The sequence below is a fragment of the Oncorhynchus kisutch genome, linkage group LG29 (genome assembly GCF_002021735.2).
Source record: "Oncorhynchus kisutch isolate 150728-3 linkage group LG29, Okis_V2, whole genome shotgun sequence".
NCBI lineage: Eukaryota > Metazoa > Chordata > Actinopteri > Salmoniformes > Salmonidae > Oncorhynchus > Oncorhynchus kisutch.
In genome coordinates this window covers 32,812,903-32,832,336 of record NC_034202.2, presented here as the reverse complement: position 1 = coordinate 32,832,336, position 19,434 = coordinate 32,812,903, and the positions used below count along the sequence as shown (strand labels likewise).

The window sequence follows — 19,434 nt, the reverse complement described above, 5'->3', positions numbered from 1 at the left end:
ATGAACTCCTCTTGCCCTTCGGACACTTCTGCAAGCACTGCGGCAGTCTCAGCAAGAAAAACATTGATGCGCAGAGTATACTCTGCTTCCGATGATACACCTTCCGCTTTGTTGGAGACTGTCCCCCCTTACAATGATACTAATGGTGTCAGTCCAGCAACTGACCCGATGACTCCCACTGGTGAAACACTTTGCGATATCACAGACCGATATCCTCGTCTCAGTTCGCAGGTACTGAAGAGGTTGCCACACGCGGATGCAGTGGTGACTGACATGCCTCGACAGCCACTTAGCGTTTTGAAGCACAAACACCAGGAGATTTGGTTGAAAGGTTACAGCCATTCTCATAACGCAGCCGCTGACAACTCGTACATAGGGTCCGACCTTTTCGTTTGCGCCTCGGACACCAACACCACCCGCTGGTGGGGGGGTCTGAAGACACAAAGGGGGGAATAGTAGCCCAGACCCATGATGAGCCTCATCGAGGCCGGTGGGGGGGTCGAGACTACGGACAACACTGTACGAGGCCACCAGAGCATATATCAAATCTAGTTGTAAACTCCCCTATGAGAACAGTGAGGAGCAGACAGGCCCCTAGACGGGGATTATCTTAGAACACATCTAAGATAGTACTGAGGTGTACCACACTGGTCGTAAAGGAAGTCCAGTGGACTTGTCCACCTCCAAAACAAATGGCAACAATAATCATTCCTTGCCATGTGTAGGTTCAACTACAATACAACTAGTAAAATGTTCCAATCATGTGTTCCGGTAGTATAATATTTCAGAATAAATCGGTAGGATAACTGGTCCCTTTAAGCACCAGTACCAATACCAGCGACAGTCAGTCTAGCTACAATCAGTAAGAAGGTTAGAGACCTAACCAATCAAATTATCCTTAACAATAGCGACATAGGAGCCACTCCGAGTGCAACATGGGGAAGGGAATCTCCATTACACTCTTCCAATGGTTAACACACATGTCACTAATAAATAGAATCCTCCATTCAGGAAGAAAATTATTAGAAGTCATTAACCATGATCACACCACGTACGACTGGTCCAATACTTAAAGAGTACTTCCGTCGTGAGGTTAGCTTCTATGTGGATAACAAGGCTATGAAATAGACTTCATACCTATCACCACTACAATAGTGGAAGACACAGTGACTTGTAATAAAAACTACTACAGACTCCCTCGACACAAATTCTGACGGACCTCCAGGCATTGACCTGAAAATTATCTGACTACGTCAGACTCATTCTGAACAAGTTGTAATCTGCCAGGATACTTGGTTTTCTTCCCTTGACATGTGCGCTTGTGTAAGCATAAACGCACATGCACAATGGAACATCCAATTAGGATTTATGCTAGGATCACTTAAGGGTCCAAGCAAAATACCAGCCTTAGTAAAGTTGAACATTTACTTCTAGGCCTTTGACTCTACAGCACTCACCAGTTTTCTTCCCAGAAGTCCATAGGTCATCCCTGTAGACTGCCCAAAACGAGTGCCTTACAGCTGTAAACAATTTAGGATAGTGCCTAAGCAACACACCAAGTAGGAAAACCCTAGATATGGCATTAGAGACAATGCCATGATAGTCATTTTGCCAGAACATTGGACGTATATAGAATTACAGTCCAATTAGATCATTTTTGTGTGAGAACTATATTTTGTATATCTTTTGTTTATGCTTTCATTCCTTTTCGGTTCAGTTCCTTTGACACTTAGGAAGTGATAGAGCCATTAACCATTTCCCCATACAACCATCTCTTAGTGCCACAACGCCGCTCATTGGGGAATGAATGTAATTATATATATTTCCTGAGTGTGTGTGCGTTGTTAACATCTGCCTAAGTTACTGCCCAGATCTTCCAGTCTGGACGACGACCAGATGACGGGTCCGGAACGGCGACCCCAAATCCGGACACCGACGGCCCATCCTTGTGGCGGCATGCCCCGCTGTCAGGGAGCCGACCAAGGTAAACCACCAGCACCAACCAGGACATCCTGCTACCCTGGAAGCTACTTTGCAGCTTCTAGGGAACCTACTAAGGTAAATCACTAGAAGGGACCGCAACGGCGATCACCAACCGGACATCAACTGCCATCCTTGTGGTGGACTGCTCCGCTTTCAGAGAAGCCTACCAAGTTCAACCACCAGAGGGGACTGCAACAATGATCTACAAACAGGACATCACATGTTCATGATTTTATGATGATTTGTAACTTGCAGGACAAACAAGATCCAAACCACCAGGGGGGGTATGTCATGATGTTTCCCTCTTTGGGTATAGCAAGCCCCATCCCCCTCTCCCTGCCTCCCCCTTGCCTCCTTCAACTAGGCTGCTGTGGTCAGAGAGAGGTTGTAAATTCCTGAGAAGACCCTGCCACATGGCCACATAGTATAAGAGGCAGAGTAAATGTTCATAGAGTACAAAGGAATTTCTTCCACCTCACAGAACTTGAGGTACGAACAAATTTCATGTTCCGGAGAAAGTATAAAAGATCGGTGAAGAATCCAGCTACGAACTGGTCCGTTTGTTACAACTTGGGGAAGCTCATGGATGTAGCCACATTACCATAACGCTGTTTATATAATAGCCTCAGATATGAGGTTTACATCTAATTGTTGTATAAGATGAATGAGTGAGTATGATACTGTTTGTAAAATTGTGTAATATGATTTTGGACTGTTTAATTAAGGAAAATACAATTCCCTTTTGATTTGAAGTAAATCAGAGGACCGCCCCTGAGCCCAGTTAGGGTCAGGCATCCTGGGACAGCCCCTTTTCTGCAATTCCGAATAAAACCCAACTTTGAGAAATTATCACCAGACCATGTTTTTCTCCATTAGGAGAGGATGAAGGTTGTAAGACCATTGCTGAATCTTTTAACCATACCACGTGGTTAAACTCTTAGACTATCGATACCGACAGAATAAGAACAAGTTTTTGATAAGGAAGTGGATGGCTGCAAACTTTCTACTTTTAAACTCGGACAAAACAGAGATGCTTGTTCTAGGTCCCAAGAAACAAAGATATCTTCTGTTGAATCTGACAATGAATCTTAATGGTTGTACAGTCGTCTCAAATAAAACTGTGAAGGACCTCGGCGTTACTCTGGACCCTGATCTCTCTTTTGAAGAACATATCAAGACCATTTCGAGGACAGCTTTTTTCCATCTACGTAACATCTACGTAACATTGCAAAAATCAGAAACTTTCTGTCCAAAAATGATGCAGAAAAATTAATCCATGCTTTTGTCACTTCTAGGTTAGACTACTGCAATGCTCTACTTTCCGGCTACCTGGATAAAGCACTAAATAAACTTCAGTTAGTGCTAAATACGGCTGCTAGAATCCTGACTAGAACCAAAAAAATGGATCATATTACTCCAGTGCTAGCCTCCCTACACTGGCTTCCTGTCAAGGCAAGGGCTGATTTCAAGGTTTTACTGCTAACCTACAAAGCATTACATGGGGTTGCTCCTACCTATCTCTCTGATTTGGTCCTGCCGTACATACCTACACGTACGCTACGGTCACAAGACGCAGGCCTCCTAATTGTCCCTAGAATTTCTAAGCAAACAGCTGGAGGCAGGGCTTTCTCCTATAGAGCTCCATTTTTATGGAATGGTCTGCCTACCCATGTAAGAGACGCAAACTCGGTCTCAACCTTTAAGTCTTTACTGAAGACTTGTCTCTTCAGTGGGTCATATGATTGAGTGTAGTCTGGCCCAGGAGTGGGAAGGTGAACGGAAAGGCTCTGGAGCAACGAACCGCCCTTGCTGTCTCTGCCTGGCCGGTTCCCCTCTTTCCACTGGGATTCTCTGCCTCTAACCCTGTTACAGGGGCTGAGTCACTGGCTTACTGGGGCTCTTTCATACCGTCCCTGGGAGGGGTGCGTCGCTTGAGTGGGTTGAGTCACTGATGTGGTCTTCCTGTCTGGGTTGGCGCCCCCCCTCTAGTGGTGTGGGGGCTGTGCTTTGGCTAAGTGGGTGGGGTTATATCCTTCCTGTTTGGCCCTGTCCGGGGGTGTCCTCGGATGGGGCCACAGTGTCTCCTGACCCCTCCTGTCTCAGCCTCCAGTATTTATGTTGCAGTAGTTTATGTGTCGGGGGGCTAGGGTCAGTTTGTTATATCTGGAGTACTTCTCCTGTCCTATTCGGTGTCCTGTGTGAATTTAAGTGTGCACTCTCTAATTCTCTCTTTCTTTCTCTCTCTCGGAGGACCTGAACCCTAGGACCATGCCTCAGGACTACCTGACATGATGACTCCTTACTGTCCCCAGTCCACCTGGCCGTGCTGCTGCTCCAGTTTCAACTGTTCTGCCTTATTATTATTATTGGACCATGCTGGTCATTTATGAACATTTGAACATCTTGGCCATGTTCTGTTATAATCTCCACCCGGCACAGCCAGAAGAGGACTGGCCACCCCACATAGCCTGGTTCCTCTCTAGGTTTCTTTCTAGGTTTTGGCTTTTCTAGGGAGTTTTTCCTAGCCAGAGAGAGAGAGAGACAGAGAGAGAGAGAGAGAGAGAGAGAGACAGAGAGAGAGAGAGAGAGAGACAGAGCGAGAGAGAGAGAGACAGAGAGAGAGAGAGAGGACGAAACTCTCCAACAGAAACAAACTTTTCAACAAAGATCCCGACGACACACTGAGCGTAAATATATATATTGATTGCAATTGTTCCCGAATGAGTTAGCATTTATGTGCAAAGGATTAGCATTTAAATTGTTAGAATTATCAACTTTGTAGTGTCTCATCTCAGTTGACCCCCACTTCCACTTTTGTCTAACAAGCCGCAATGCCGGTTTAGCCCACTAGGGCACATTCTCCTATCATTTCTTGTAACCTCATTTACCTTGTTTGTTTGTTTGTTTATGCATTTCTATGAATTACTTAGTTAGTAATAAATAAATGATTTAAGACAATTGATGTATGGATGACTCATAGTGAAGACTGGGTTCGTGCAGATAACCAACCATTTACGATGTTTGGAATGAGACTAACGTGAGGTAAAGTAAATAATTCATTAATCAGAAGACTATGGATCAGATATGAAAATATCTGAAAGGTTATATTAGGAAATTAGAACCTTGTAATCTGAATATTTTTCCTTGGTGCCCCGACTTCCAAGTTAATTACAGTTCCATGATTGATCAGTTGATCGCGTAATACTAATTACAGAGAATCTTTGATAAAACTAAGTCTTCAATTTAATGATAGTAAAGACACGACACCCCTTTCCTTAAATCTTTGTGTGAGGTCTGTGGTCTGTTTCTGATATGAGGCATCAGAGCTAGAATTTTCAGGTATATGGTCCACAGATTTATACAAATTAATAAAATCAATAGAGTCTCTAGTGTATGTGGAGAGGGAGATCACCCCGGGTTTCACAAAATGGTCTACAAAGGTAGAGATATTCTCTGTCAAAGATCCGTTACCTCTCACAATGGGCCTGCTTGGTATAGGCGGTGTCATGCTCTTGTGAATTTTGGGTAGAGCGTATATGACAGATGTGGTTGGACAGTCAACTTTCATAAACTCATATTCTGTCTTTGAATTTCCCCTTCATTCAAAAAACTGTGACACTTTATCATGGATCAGCGATTTGAATTGATTAGAAGGGTCATTAGGGAGTCTTTTGTCAAATTCATCATCAGAATTTCCTTTTCATAGTCTGCTGCATTTAGTATCACTATTGCACCTCCTTTGTCAGCAGGTTTTATAATGATACTGGAGTCATTTTTCAGTTCCATAAGAGATTATTTCTCTGCTTTGGACATATTGTGGAAAACCTTGTATTGTTTTTTCTTAGCCAGGAGATGATGTACATCTTTCTCAACTAGGCAGAAATATGTTTCAAGAGAGGGATTTATTTTGGGTGCTAAAAATGTGCTTTTCCTCTTTATTTAAATATGTATTTTTCCTTATTCATGTCCTCAGGGTGAGAGTCAGGTTTATTGTCATTCAGGTTATCAATGGGGAAAACATTAGCATTGTTTCCTGTCTGGTTATTAATATCGTTCAATAGATTAACATTGGCAGGTGCATAGGGAGCAACCCCATTACCAAAAAACTCAGTCAATCTCAAACTGCAGAAAACGGTTGAAAGTCTATAAATGTATCAAAGTCCTTGGCCTGTGTTGGGACAAATGATAATCCCTTACCTAGGTCAGATGAACATGTATAAGAAATAGACCTGTTTGGCAAGTTTATTACCGGAAACTTCTTCAAAGGGAATCTTTCTGGATCCACAGGCTAAATAAATATAACCTGGGAACATGAGCAGCAGTGTGCTGTGTTTTCCTTTCTGTTTTCTATGCATGATAGATGACCCCTGTACCATGTTTGACTATGATCGTTTTTGGTGTCTCAAAACTCAATTTCAGTGTTCTATAATGTGGTCAAAAAATATGGATTTTGTATTATTGTATCACTGTGACAGTGACACTTACATTTTTCTAACTCTACTTAGTCAGTCCTCTTTCTTCATGGAGTTTATTGTTTGGGGTCAAACTATTGACACTGTTGACATATCACACACACACACAAAATATATTTCTTGTTAAGTGCACTATGAAACTCCTCTGACTGATAATATCACTGTGAGATTCCTGAAATGACTCATCCAGGGACCGCAATGTGAAAATTAAAGTAAGTTCATGACGTTTTCCCAGCACAAAGGTGATTTCATATAAACTGAAGAGACCTTAGGAAGATTAGTAGAGCTAAGTGATAAGGTAAGATTGGGTAAAAGGTGTGGGAGTGGAGAGTCTTATAATAGTACATCTGGGAATATTTTTGCTTTCACTTTTAAAAGCCCCTCCCTGGCAGGTTTATGTTAAAACACCCCTCATCCTGTGGCAACACTCAGGAATACTAAGCTTCTACTAGACTAGACAACGTCTGTAAAATTCTTGAATTTATAGAGATTTTTTTTTCACTTACTCTCATGCACTTATAACAGGTATTATAAACTGGGTGGTTCGAGCCCTGAATGCTGATTGGCTGACAGCCATGGTATATCAGACCGTATACCACGGGTATGACAAAACATTTATTTTTACTGCTGTAATTACTTTGGTAATCAGTTTATAATAGTAAGGCACCTCGGGGGTTTGCGGTATATGGCCAATATACCACGGCTAAGGGCCGTATCCGAGTGCTCCGTGTTGCGTCGTGCTTAAGAACAACCCTTAGCTGTGGTTATTGGCCATATACCACACCCTCTCGTACCTTATTGCTTAATTATATTATTTAAACAATCAGAGAATGTTTTCAATCTTTATTTCCAAGGTTGGCAACAAAGCAATTGTATTGTCTTCAAATAACTTGCAAATGTATACTATACAGAATATTCTCAGGGGTTTCACAAATACATCATAGGTTTCTGACAATTTATCAAACATATCAATGAGTTCCTTTGCTCCATCTAAACCCCTGTGTGTGCTCAGTAGGATAGACACAGCAGTGGCCTACAGAACTGACAGGCAGTTGTGTTGCAGACACTGGCTGTCAATTCATAGGTCATCACCATGCATCCCATGCATCCCTACTCTGAATTCAAACCAAAGTTTGGAGGGCATACATATCTTCACATGATGTTGTCATTGAAAACAAGGAGCCCATATCTCTTGAATGATCTAGAGACTGTTCTTAATAATACAAATCAAAGAATACATGACAATGTGGTGAAAGCAGATATAACTGAGTTCAACCGAAAGAGGAGAAACATCAGAACAGCCATAATAAATAAGGACTGTAATATTCTAAACATTGATTCCATGTCAGAGCTGGCTAGGGGGTGACTCTCTGCAGGTAACAGCATCTCCACTGGAACACAGACAACTTCCACATGGAGTTGCTGTTACAGCCAGCAAGCACCAGATTTGTCCACAAGCTGTTCATAGCACACTATGCCTCCTACAGGATAACGATATTACTGCATTCATGCAACATTTAGCTCGTCCCATATATTGAGGTCACACCTTCAGTTGTTTCTGGTGGGCGTATGATATCTCACTTTGAAATACCTGAAACAGAAGTACATATAAGGTCAATTACAGGGAATTTACGTGGGGTTAAGGCAGGACTCTGACTTAGTCATTCGGTACTGGTACATGTGAGGAGCCTGCAATTGCAACTGACTTTGACCTGTCATTCCCCCTCTACCATCTTTATGACCGGCTATAGTCAACATCATAGCACACAAAGGCCAAGGCCTGTCTAGATAACAGGGTTTTATGGTGGCTGTCAACATAAGGGTGCATTGAGGATTGTGAACACAAGTTGAAAATAATGGGTGTGTCTGGCTTCTCAATAACTATGTTCCCTTTTTAATCCTACTTTTACTTCACCATCAAATGTATTTAGTGTTTGGTATACTGATAATTTATTCCTGTTGGAATATTGTTACTCATTTCTTTATTTCTCTCCCCTATCATGCTCAGCATTCCCGCTCCTGCTCTGATACCTCTGAAGACTTTTCCTCGTAGTAAACCTCTCTATCTTTGGAAAAACAAAACAATAAAGCAATTAAAAAACAGTGACACTGACCCTGACTCATCCCCTGCCTGACTCATCCCCTGCCTGACTCATCCCCTGCCTGACTCATCCCCTGCCTGACTCATCCCCTGCCTGACTCATCCCCTGCCTGACTCATCCCCTGCCTGACTCATCCCCTGCCTGACCTATCCCCTGCCTGACTCATCCCCTGCCTGACTCATCCCCTGCCTGACTCATCCCCTGCCTGACTCATCCCCTGCCTGACTCATCCCCTGCCTGACTCATCCCCTGCCTGACCTATCCCCTGCCTGACCTATCCCCTGCCTGACTCATCCCCTGCCTGACTCATCCCCTGCCTGACTCATCCCCTGCCTGACTCATCCCCTGCCTGACTCATCCCCTGCCTGACTCATCCCCTGCCTGACTCATCCCCTGCCTGACCTATCCCCTGCCTGACTCATCCCCTGCCTGACCTATCCCCTGCCTGACTCATCCCCTGCCTGACTCATCCCCTGCCTGACTCATCCCCTGCCTGACTCATCCCCTGCCTGACTCATCCCCTGCCTGACTCATCCCCTGCCTGACTCATCCCCTGCCTGACTCATCCCCTGCCTGACTCATTGCACTTGTTGTCAGGCACACTCTCAAACACTGCCTTTTTCCTATTTTCTATCTCTCATCCATTTATCATTGTGTGTTGGCCGTATGGCTCAGTTGGTAGAGCATGTTTCTTACAATGCTGAATGTCATGGGTTTGGTGAAAAATCTGTCAATGTGCCCTTGAACAAAGCACTTAACCCTAGTTGCTCTGGATAAGAGTGTCTGTTAAATGACAAAAATGTCAAAATGGCTGTAGGTAGCTTTGGATAAAAGCATCTGCTAAACGGCCTACATTCTTCTTATTTTTATTTTTGTTTCACAAGGTAGGCCAGTTGAGAACAAGTTCTCATTTACAACTGCAACCTGGCCAGGATAAAGCAAAGCAGTGCGACACAAACAACACAGAGTTACACATGTGATAAACAAACGTACAGTCAATAACACAATAGAAAAGTCTATATACAGTGTGTGCAAATGTAGTAAGATTAGTGAGGTAAGGCAATAAATAGGCCATAGTGGCTAAATAATTACAATTTGGCAATTAAACACTGGAGTGATAGATGTCCAAAAGATGAATGTGCAAGTAGAGATACTGGGGTGCAAAGGAGCAAAAAATAAATAACAATATGGGGATGAGGTAGTTGGGTGGGCTATTTACAGATGGGCTATGTACAGGTGCAATGATCAGTAAGCTGCTCTGACAGCTGATGCTTAAAGTTAGTGAGGGAAATATAGGACTCCAGCTTCAGTGATTTTTGCAATTCGTTCCAGTTATTGGCAGCAGAGAACTGTAAGGAAAGGCGGCCAATGAGGAGTTGGCTTTGGGGATGAGCAGTGAAATATACCTACTGGAGTTTGTGCTACGGGCAGGTGCTGCTATGGTGACCAGTGAGCTGAGATAAGGCGGGGCTTTGCCTAGCAAAGACTTATAGATCACCTGGAGCCAGTGGGTTTGGCGACGAATATGAAGCGAGGGCCAGCCAACGAGAGCATACAGGTCGCAGTGGTGGGCAGTATATGGGGCTTTGGTGACAAAATGGATGGCACTGTGATAAGACTACATCCAATTTGCTGAGTAGAGTGTTGGAGGCTATTTTGTAAATGACATCGCCCGAAGTCAAGGATCGGTAGGATAGTCAGTTTTAAGAGGGTATGTTTGGCATGAGTGAAGGATGCTTTGTTGCGAAATCGGATGGCGATTCTAGATTTAATTTTGGATTGGAGATGCTTAATGTGAGTATGGAAGGTGAGTTTACAGTCTAACCAGACACCTAGGTATTTGTAGTTGTCCACATATTCTAGGTCAGAACCGTCCAGAGTAGTGATGCTAGATGGGCGTGCGAGTGCGGGCAGCGATCGGTTGAAGAGCATGCATTTAGTTTAACTTGCATTTAAGAGCATTTGGAGGCCATGGAAGGAGAGTTGTATGGCATTGAAGCTCGTCTGTAGGTTTGTTAACACAGTGTCCAAAGAAGGGCCAGAAGTATACAGAATGGTGTCGTCTGCATAGAGGTGGATCAGAGAATCACCAGCAAGAGCGACTCTTCTTCCAATATATTAACAACTTTGTCAATTGGTCTTCATGTTTAAACACTGGCCCCTCTGAAACGGCACACTATATCAACAGTAACAAACACAAGGAGCCTGGCCTTCTCATACTAAATACAACAATTTCCCTAATAATGAATAACCATATTCCATGTTTGTCATGGGTTTGTACAGCAGAAGAAAGTAGAATTCTTTGGAAGGGATATCCCACTAGACTTCCACTGCTTGAATCAACATTTAACCATTTAATTTCAATTAAATTAAGTTGAACTAACGTGGAATAGAAGTTAAATTGGTGCCTGTGCCCAGTGGGATGTTAAGGTTTTCACGGTACTCAAGCATGTTTATTTGAATTCAAACACTGCTGACCTACTTATTTTGCCTTGGTTAACAACAAAAAACACCAAGCAAAAGCTTAGGTTTAGCTCAAATGCTTTAAAATACATATCATGTATTTACATGCCATTCTCCTGTACTCTCTGTCTCTCTCTCTCTCTCACACACACACACACACACACACACACACACACACACACACACACACACACACACACACACACACACACACACACACACACACACACACACACACACACACACACACACACACACACACACACACACACACACACACATTGAATGACAGAAATATAATTCAATCTGTTAAATGTATATCTCGAAATACTCTCTGGTTGTAAGGAACTGATTTTAAACCATCTGCTTTCCCTGAAACTGCTCTACTCCAGCTGTCACTGTATAAAACAGTGGAATGTCCAATGATGTTTGTAGGCCTATGTGGAGAAACGTGTTCAAACAGCCTCTTGTTAGGACAGCCGTTTAGCCTTTGAAACTGGAAGTAGAAAAATCAAGTACTGAGGTTTGTAAGATAATAACGTTGTGTTTTCCATTTTAAAGCAAAGGCTGATATTGAGAGTTTATCCTACGAACAAAGGTTAGCATGGGATGGGTTGACACATTTTGTGGATGGATACATAGGAATCTCAGTTTCAAGCCTTTACAGGTCCAATGCAGACATTTTTAGCTCAATATCAAATCATTTCTGGGTTATAATTAAGAACCTTAATGTGATTGTTTTCTTATTAAAATGGTCAAAAATAAACAAAAATAACTTCTTAGCAAAGAGCAATTTCTCAAGCAAGAATTTAGCTAGGACTGTCTGGGAGTGGTCTGAGTGGAGAGGGGAAAACTAGCTGTTATTGGCAGAGAGGTTTGGAACTCTCTTTCTTATTGGTCTATTAACAAATTGGCCAAAACACCATCCTTACAAAACAGGCTGAAATTTTAGCCGGTCTTTTCAAACAGCTCTTACATTTAAAGATCATTATCATCATTTTTCCTTTCACAGTATTATTCCAACATTATAATGTGGAAATATATATGAAACACGTTTTTGACTGAACTAGGCCTTAAGATTATTCTTATCCTATCTAACATGTCTTGTAAATGTACAGTTGTAGGAAATTTAAGTCCTGAATATGAGCTAACACATTCACACAGACAAACATCATACAAGCGCAGTACTCACCTTCAGATGCAGCCGAGCCTGGCCGGGTGACTTTCATAGCACGAGGCCAAAGGTTAGGGAGCGTCAGCTTTTGGGGGGTGCAAGGATAGAAAGGCAGAAATAAGGAAAGAGCGGTCTAATGTAGCAGAAAAGACTGATAGAAGGCAAAGCAGCGATGAACATATACACAGACAGCCTCACTAAGAGGAGAGGTAGAAAGGATAAGGAGTTTAGGGTGCATTTGTCAGCAATGCAATGGCAGAGAGGGTGGCCAGTTTAAGAGACATCAGGAGTGGGAGCCAAGTTAATTATTACACTCCCAGTCAATATTTAACAGTCTCAATGCCCTGCCCCTCAATCCAACATCCTGATTCCACAGACTCACACTCAAGGTAGGGCTACAGAGAAACACACTCGTAGTTCTCGGTTGTACCATTCACAAACACACAGTCAACACACAATAACTGTGCCAATGACAGCAGAGCACACATTGTAAAACGCATTTGTAAATCCACCATTCCATTTGTCATTACCACTGAATGTATGATTATTTGACCTCAATGTGACTTCCCATGAATGCACTTGATCTCATTGGCTCGTCAGTGTGAGCTCCATGTTATGTGGCAGCACTGATTTATCATTAAACCCGTACTAAAGTATACAACTGAGTGGAACTCTGCACCTTGATCAATGTCAGATTTCTCCACCAACTCTGAATCAGTGCTCTGAGCGAAAATATAAATTGTTTCAATGAAAAAACACTGGTGTGGTTGGCTAACATGGTGGGGATTGTGTGGTTGGATAAACTTTTGTTCTAGTTTGTGTTTTTTGGAGTCACTAGACTAGAGTCAGAAACTACTCAGTGGTCGACAAGCTGGCGGCATTTTGTCAAAAAGGATTGTTACATACTGTGAAAGAAATGCAAAAGGGGTGAAACAAATTCATGCACACACACACACACAAACACTTGTTTTACTATTCTTGTGGGGACCAAACAATTGATTCCCATTCAAAATCCTATTTTCACTAACCCCTAACCCTAACCCAAAACCTAATCCTCAGCCTAACCCCAACTCCTAACCTAATCCTAATCCTAATTCTAACCCTAAACCTAACTCCTAAATCTAAAATAGCCTTTTTCCTCGTGGGGACCGGCGAAATATCCAAACTTCTGGTCCCCACAAGGATAGTAAGACTAAAAATACACACACGCACGCACACACACGCACACACACACTGGCTCTTAATTACTGGAGTAAGCAAAGATGAAACTCAGTGAGATCATGAGGCAATAGTGCAGGGGAAGCACAAGACTCTGGACTCTAAACACTGAACAAGGGAAACAGATTTTATAATAGCATAATAAAAATGCTTTTGAAGAGTGTTAATGATTGTTAAAAACAGGGTTAAAGGGTACACACGTCTTTTATCAGTGCAGAGATATAAAGCATATCTAAAGTTACGGATATATTTCACTTCATTTCTAAGAGCACAGACCTTTTACAATTCAATTCAGCAACATCCTCTGGTTTCTCAGCTCCTACTTAATCCAACAGGCCATTGCTGTAAAATGTCATCTCTTCTCATAAAGTGTGAATGTCTACTGAGAACTGAGAGATGATTGTAATGAAAACTTCCCACGGCATCGTTTTTCGTCATGTATAAAAAAGACGGATCCCTGCTTAGACGAGCAGAAAGAAAATACTAAATAAGCTCCACACCATTGATATGAGGAAACTGAAAACATAAATCTCACAAGCCCACAGTCTGTGTTGAGGCCCCCTCCCCTCCAATAGGCTTTGTAATACTAAAACATTCCTTCCTCCACCCTATGAGGTCTTAGGATCAAGTACATCATCTGGCCAGTTTAGCAACAATCTTTTCCTTTTTGTGTCGTTTGCACCTAAACTACTTACCCTTTCTAACTTGTCCTTATTGCGGTCTATCGACAATCAGGTGACAAACGTCATTCCCATTTTATTAGACACATGACATGTTGCAAAAGACCGTGTGGATGTGTTATTTCCCTGAGAGAACATGACACCTCTTCAGGGTATTATTTATTTTGGGACCAAAAAAAAGTATTTATCCTTGAATGTCATTTTTGAACTGAAAGTAAATGCTGAGCAGCAATTTATTTGCAACTGACAAATAAAGAGAAAAGTCTTCTTTCTTTGAAGTTGTTTCCTCCTTGATTCAGACTGGTCTTATCGGGAGTTAATGAATGGGTGTGTCCGTGTACAGAGTCCAGTCTCAGAATGAGTCGAACACAGGTATCTTATCTAACACACACTGCTCTCCATGAAACTAGAGAAACGTGGTGCTGTCTTCAATACACCCACAAGGTCACAAGCAACTCTTAAATCCCAGCAGGTCAATTTGAAGACATAAAACCTAATGAAACTCACACTGCAATAATGTACTTTGTCAACCACAGTGATAAGTTACACAAGTGATTGTTCAATCATGGTTATAACTAATCCATTCAACCAACACTTATCGTTACACCAAGGTTTATTATACCTTGATTCCCTAAATGTAAGATAGGCCTATCTCTTGAATAAGGTAGCAATTAAATTGAATCATTCATTAGACCCTTACCCCCTAGGCTTAGAAACATCAATTTCCACAGAACACACCACTGCTGGCTAAAATCTAAACAATTAACAGAGACATATTTACTCAAACTGACAAACACAAATGATAAAACACTTCTGGGCTAACTTCACAGCTTTAAAGAGCAACTGCCCCTAAAAAGGTACTTCCAATTTTGAAATCAGCCTGTGGCATTGATGAGTCAGAAACATTTATACTAGTGTCAAAATGTACTTGTGTGAATAGAATAATTTTGGTCATGAAGTCAGTCTCTTCCAAAACAGATTTGTGAGATAGGGAAAGATGGTATGTCACAGAATGAAGGTTACCGTGACACTTTTCCTTTGGTTAGGTTTAATCCTGCCCACAGCACCCAAGTAATCATCAATTCTGAGCGCAGCTGCACACGACCAGATCATAATGCCCATGGTCCATTTGGTTAAATTAACCAAAGTATTTTTGCTTTGATAGTCGATATCCCTATGGATCTAGCATCAGTCAATTACACAATGTACATGGGACAACATGTATATGTCAATAGCTCTTAAAATTAAACTAAAAAAGATATACAAATAATTAAAGAGACAACTAAAATATGTACAACATGAAAACATTGTCCAAATTATTGACCGTTCCTAACGACCCCCAGAGATCGGCTATCCAATTTCAAACCAACTTTGCCACGGTCACACACCAGCCGGTTGAAGCTAATTGGCGAATATGGCTAGCATTAGCTAGCCTAGGCGACTTCAAGACAAGACCTGGTTGGACTGTTTCAAGTTATCTAGGAGGGTGAGTGACTAACTATGTACTTAGCAGAGTGAATGTACAAACGCTCACCACTCACGAACACACATTAAACCACACCCCCAAGACAACTCGTTTGGCTTCAGTCACGGCCGTTGCATTTCTTAATTTCTAAACCAAGAAAAGAGGTCATATCGGGAAGTTCAGCTCCCCTTTAAAAAGACACTCATCGTGCTGAGTGATCAGTACACTCTACTCCATTCCAGCAGACACCAAAACAGAAGCAAGCCAACCAATGGTACCAGACGCCATCGTTCTTTTTATTAGGGGCGTTGCACTCTCGCTGTCACACATACTTACAAGAACCAATCCTGTTCAGAGTTCTGAGATATTGTAATAGCCCTGGGGATATTGTACATACAATACACTTATTTTGTGTGCCAGAAATAATATATATTATTTATGTTAGCTACATTTCAAGGAAGTTGGTATTGAAGGGCATGCAAACAACTCCAGAGTGAGTTTAGTTTTAATAGGAAAACTACAACCATTTCAGTACAGAGTCAACAGGAAAAGAGTCTGTACATCCGCAACACAGACTTTTGGCAGACCTCTAGAGCTTCTGCGTTTCTCATAGAGCACAGCCCTTTCCTTAAGCTCTCCACTGCAGGTCATTTGACCACTTTTCTTTTCTTCGTAGTCTTCTCTACACCTGGAACTACGGCTTCCTCTTCGTCTGTTGCTCGCTTCTTAGCCTGGTCATTTATCATCTCCATAGTGTCCCACACCTCATCCACTTCCCCTCCCTCTTCTTTCACTTCCTCCACATCTCCGGTTACTGCTGAACCGCTCAGCTGAAATGGAGGACGGAGAGACTGTAAACACACTACAGTATATTGTTGCAGCAAAATCACATGTTCACAGCAAAAGTATAATTCCTAGCACTAAATTCTCCCCTACCTCTAGATCTTTGCTGGACAGAAGCACACAGTTGAGTCGTGACTTCAGATACACCTGCAAGGGAGAGAGAGAGAGAGAGAGAACATCTTGAAGACAAATATTAAAAACAACTCTAGGATGCTTCCCTAATGATGGTTTGTGTAGCTAGCTTCAGGTGTACTGAGAGTATAAGAGAAAGATAGTGTGTTTGTGTGTACCTTGTGCTGTAGGGAGCGGTCCTCCAGGCTGTGTACTCTCAGAAAGCGATCCAAACCACAGGTAGCCACCAGAGGGAGAGAGGGGTGGCACTGCAGCCCCCGCACTCCTCCTGCCAGCCCCTTCAAACACCCACGCACCAGACCTGCAGCGAATGGAGAGGAGAAGAGGCGGCAGGGTTATACAACCAACAGACTGTAGTCAAGGAGAGGATCTCACGCAACATGCACACATAAAAAGCTCCATCCCTACATGACTATCAGAAGACAATAATTCTGATCATTACAGGCAAAGAACAATAAAGCTAAACAGATGCTTCAAAGAGCAAATACAGCAAAATGCCTCTCTAATGTAGTACAATGAAAAATAAATACATGGGCAAAATGATAGAGGCTAACATGGACATGTTCTGAAAGAAAACACAATCATGTCAACAAGCAGACATCCTTTGCCTCATTCACCTTTCCGCAAATCTAAGATGGCGAGTTCTCCATGCGTGTTGCCCACTACAACACTGTCTTGGTTGGCAGGGAGGGAGAGGGCTGTGAGGGGGTACTCCCCAAAATGAGCCTCCAGAACCGGACGCCTCTGGGGAGAGGCTGGGTCATACACTCGCACCTAACAGAGAGAACAAACATATGAGTAAAAATAGATGTCTTTTGTAACGTCCTTAGATAAATGAGGCAAAGAGACGTGATCCAAGTCATTCATCCTGGTACCTGAACTTGACCAATATGAATTAAAATCTTTACAGAAAAGGGACTATTAAAACCATTAAGAGTCCCTTTTCACACTACTGAGCAAACTGCAGCTGGACGTATCATTTGAGGACTTTGCTCTGGGTCAGTGGCTGGGAACACCAGCAGACCTAGTCTAAGAGCAGGGCTTTTACAGGAAGAGACAGACAGACCTGGTGGTGACCTGTGCAGGTGACGATCTTGTCAGAGTCTGGGATGAAGGACATGTCTCTGACCCACTCTGGCACTCGCATGTCCAGCCAGTCATTACGCACCTGCAACATCAAAAACACAGCACTGTGTTAATGCAAAAATCACAGAAAAATAATAACATACTATGTAGACATTCCCACTGTAACGCCTTGACATGTAGTTGTTAACGCTCTTACATTCTTGGAGGTGAAAATGGGTGTTTCAGGCCTCTCCAGATCCCAGACCTTTAGGCCATTCTCCTTCCCACCTGTGGCCACTTGGTTGCGCTGTGAGGGATTCTGTCGCATCCGACAAACATTTGTCCCTGCATTTATCTCAACCTGGATATAGGGACAGAGGTTGTTCAAGGAACTGGCAGTGCACAAAAAGGCAGACAGTGAACCTTGTTCATTAATAAGTATCCATCAGCAATGTAACAACCCCTAGGGGGCCCAAGTGGTATTCTGGCAGTGTCACTCACGGTGTCTGTGCTGCCCTCCTTCCAGACCCTCAGCAGTCCTGTCTCCACACACGTGATCAGAGCACTGCAGAGACACACAGGGAGTGTGTAGTCCAGTGTCAACATCAGGGGTGTATTCATTATTCTCAGACCGTAGCAAAACATTTGGCTTGTTGCAAAACGTTTTGCAATGGAAACCGTTTACTGTAGGAAACAAACAAAACGGGGAGGGACCATTTGTCCAATAGAAACTCTAGTTTTAGTTGCAAAACATTATGTTTATGGCAAATGATTTCTGTTACAGAATGTTGAAACAGACCAAACGTTTTACTACAGCCTGCGACAAATGAATACACCCCAGTATCCTCAACACATGACCACGGAGCTGCTGGTGTGTACGGTTTTGTTATGACTATGTCTTCATCTACAAGACTATACCTGTCTGTGACAGCAATTCCTGTGAACCTGCCCTGGGTGCTCTCCCCACACTGTCTGGTCTCAGTGAAGATGCCCTTCTCTGTGCTAAATGTCTTCACTGTGCCATTCACAGACCCCACCAGTACCTAGAACAGAGACACTCCGGTAAATAACAGAATGGCACAATACTCATGAGGCAAACTTTCAGACCTACGTCCACTCTTAGTCAACACATCAATGACCAACAGATCAGACATCATCAAGGGCTCCATTACTTTCTAGAGCCCCCACACACACCTCAGTCTCATGTTCATCTCCCCAGCCTAGGACACACACTTCCTGGTCCCGGCTCAGGCAGCTCATCTCACAGAAGTTGAAAGCCTGTTTTTTGGATAGGCTCACTCCTAATGAAACAGACAGACAGAGTAAGTGATAGACATTTAAATATCCTGATGATGAGCATCATTCCCAAACCAATCTGTGTTGGATTGGGTAATGCACTCTCAAGCTAGCTACAGCTAGCTAGCAAACACGTGGGGTAGTTAGCTAGCTCTAACAAACCAGCACACAAGCACAACATGGCTAAGTTTACTGAGATACAGAATTTTTACCTTTTAATATCCCTGTTTCCGATCCAACCCATACTGAGCACACTTGACTTTTGTCTGCCATGAAAAATAACGAAAAGATTGTCAAGAAAACAATTTTTTTTAACACGTTAATGGTGTGTCCAGAATGTCCTCCGTAGGGATACACTAGTCACCGTACTTCTGTTCCCGACCAAAATAATCTTATATAACATTTCCAGGAGATGGTGCTCTTGAGTTTTACATTGTACATCACAGCATCTATCCAAAATCCACAGCCACTATTGCAGACAAAGTATTATGATATTTACAGTATCACTCAGACTGATAGATGAGGGCCATACACAGAAGCA

The 19,434-nt window shown here is 42.6% G+C and overlaps 1 protein-coding gene and 1 long non-coding RNA gene across 2 annotated transcripts; both read right to left on the bottom strand.

Annotated features, from left to right (window-relative positions):
• Positions 1-7,283: 7,283 nt before the first annotated feature.
• On the bottom strand, positions 7,284-13,152 carry LOC116358289 (uncharacterized). Its single transcript, XR_004206172.1, has 2 exons — positions 12,213-13,152; positions 7,284-8,046 (listed from the first exon to the last, which is right to left on the bottom strand). It is a non-coding gene; the product is annotated as an uncharacterized LOC116358289 (long non-coding RNA).
• A 2,675-nt stretch (positions 13,153-15,827) lies between these two features.
• wdr74 (WD repeat domain 74) lies at positions 15,828-19,261 on the bottom strand. The gene is made up of 10 exons (XM_020466053.2): positions 19,106-19,261; positions 18,792-18,898; positions 18,516-18,640; positions 18,099-18,162; positions 17,815-17,958; positions 17,599-17,700; positions 17,150-17,306; positions 16,691-16,833; positions 16,494-16,547; positions 15,828-16,387 (listed from the first exon to the last, which is right to left on the bottom strand). The coding sequence occupies exons 1-10, from the start codon at positions 19,164-19,166 to the stop codon at positions 16,205-16,207; spliced, it is 1,140 nt and encodes a 379-aa protein (XP_020321642.1). The 5' UTR covers positions 19,167-19,261; the 3' UTR covers positions 15,828-16,204.
• Between the last annotated feature and the right edge of the window lie 173 nt (positions 19,262-19,434).

What these genes read in the sequence shown, in the direction of transcription:
- wdr74 (XM_020466053.2), bottom strand. Translation starts at nt 19,166, where the DNA reads ATGGCAGACAAAAGTCAAGTGTGCTCAGTATGGGTTGGATCGGAAACA. An exon ending in GAGATGAACATGAGACTGAG is followed by an intron (nt 18,641 to 18,791) that starts GTGTGTGTGGGG and finishes TCTCTGTTCTAG; the next exon opens with GTACTGGTGGGGTCTGTGAA. An exon ending in TGTCCAGCAAAGATCTAGAG is followed by an intron (nt 16,388 to 16,493) that starts GTAGGGGAGAAT and finishes CCTCCATTTCAG; the next exon opens with CTGAGCGGTTCAGCAGTAAC.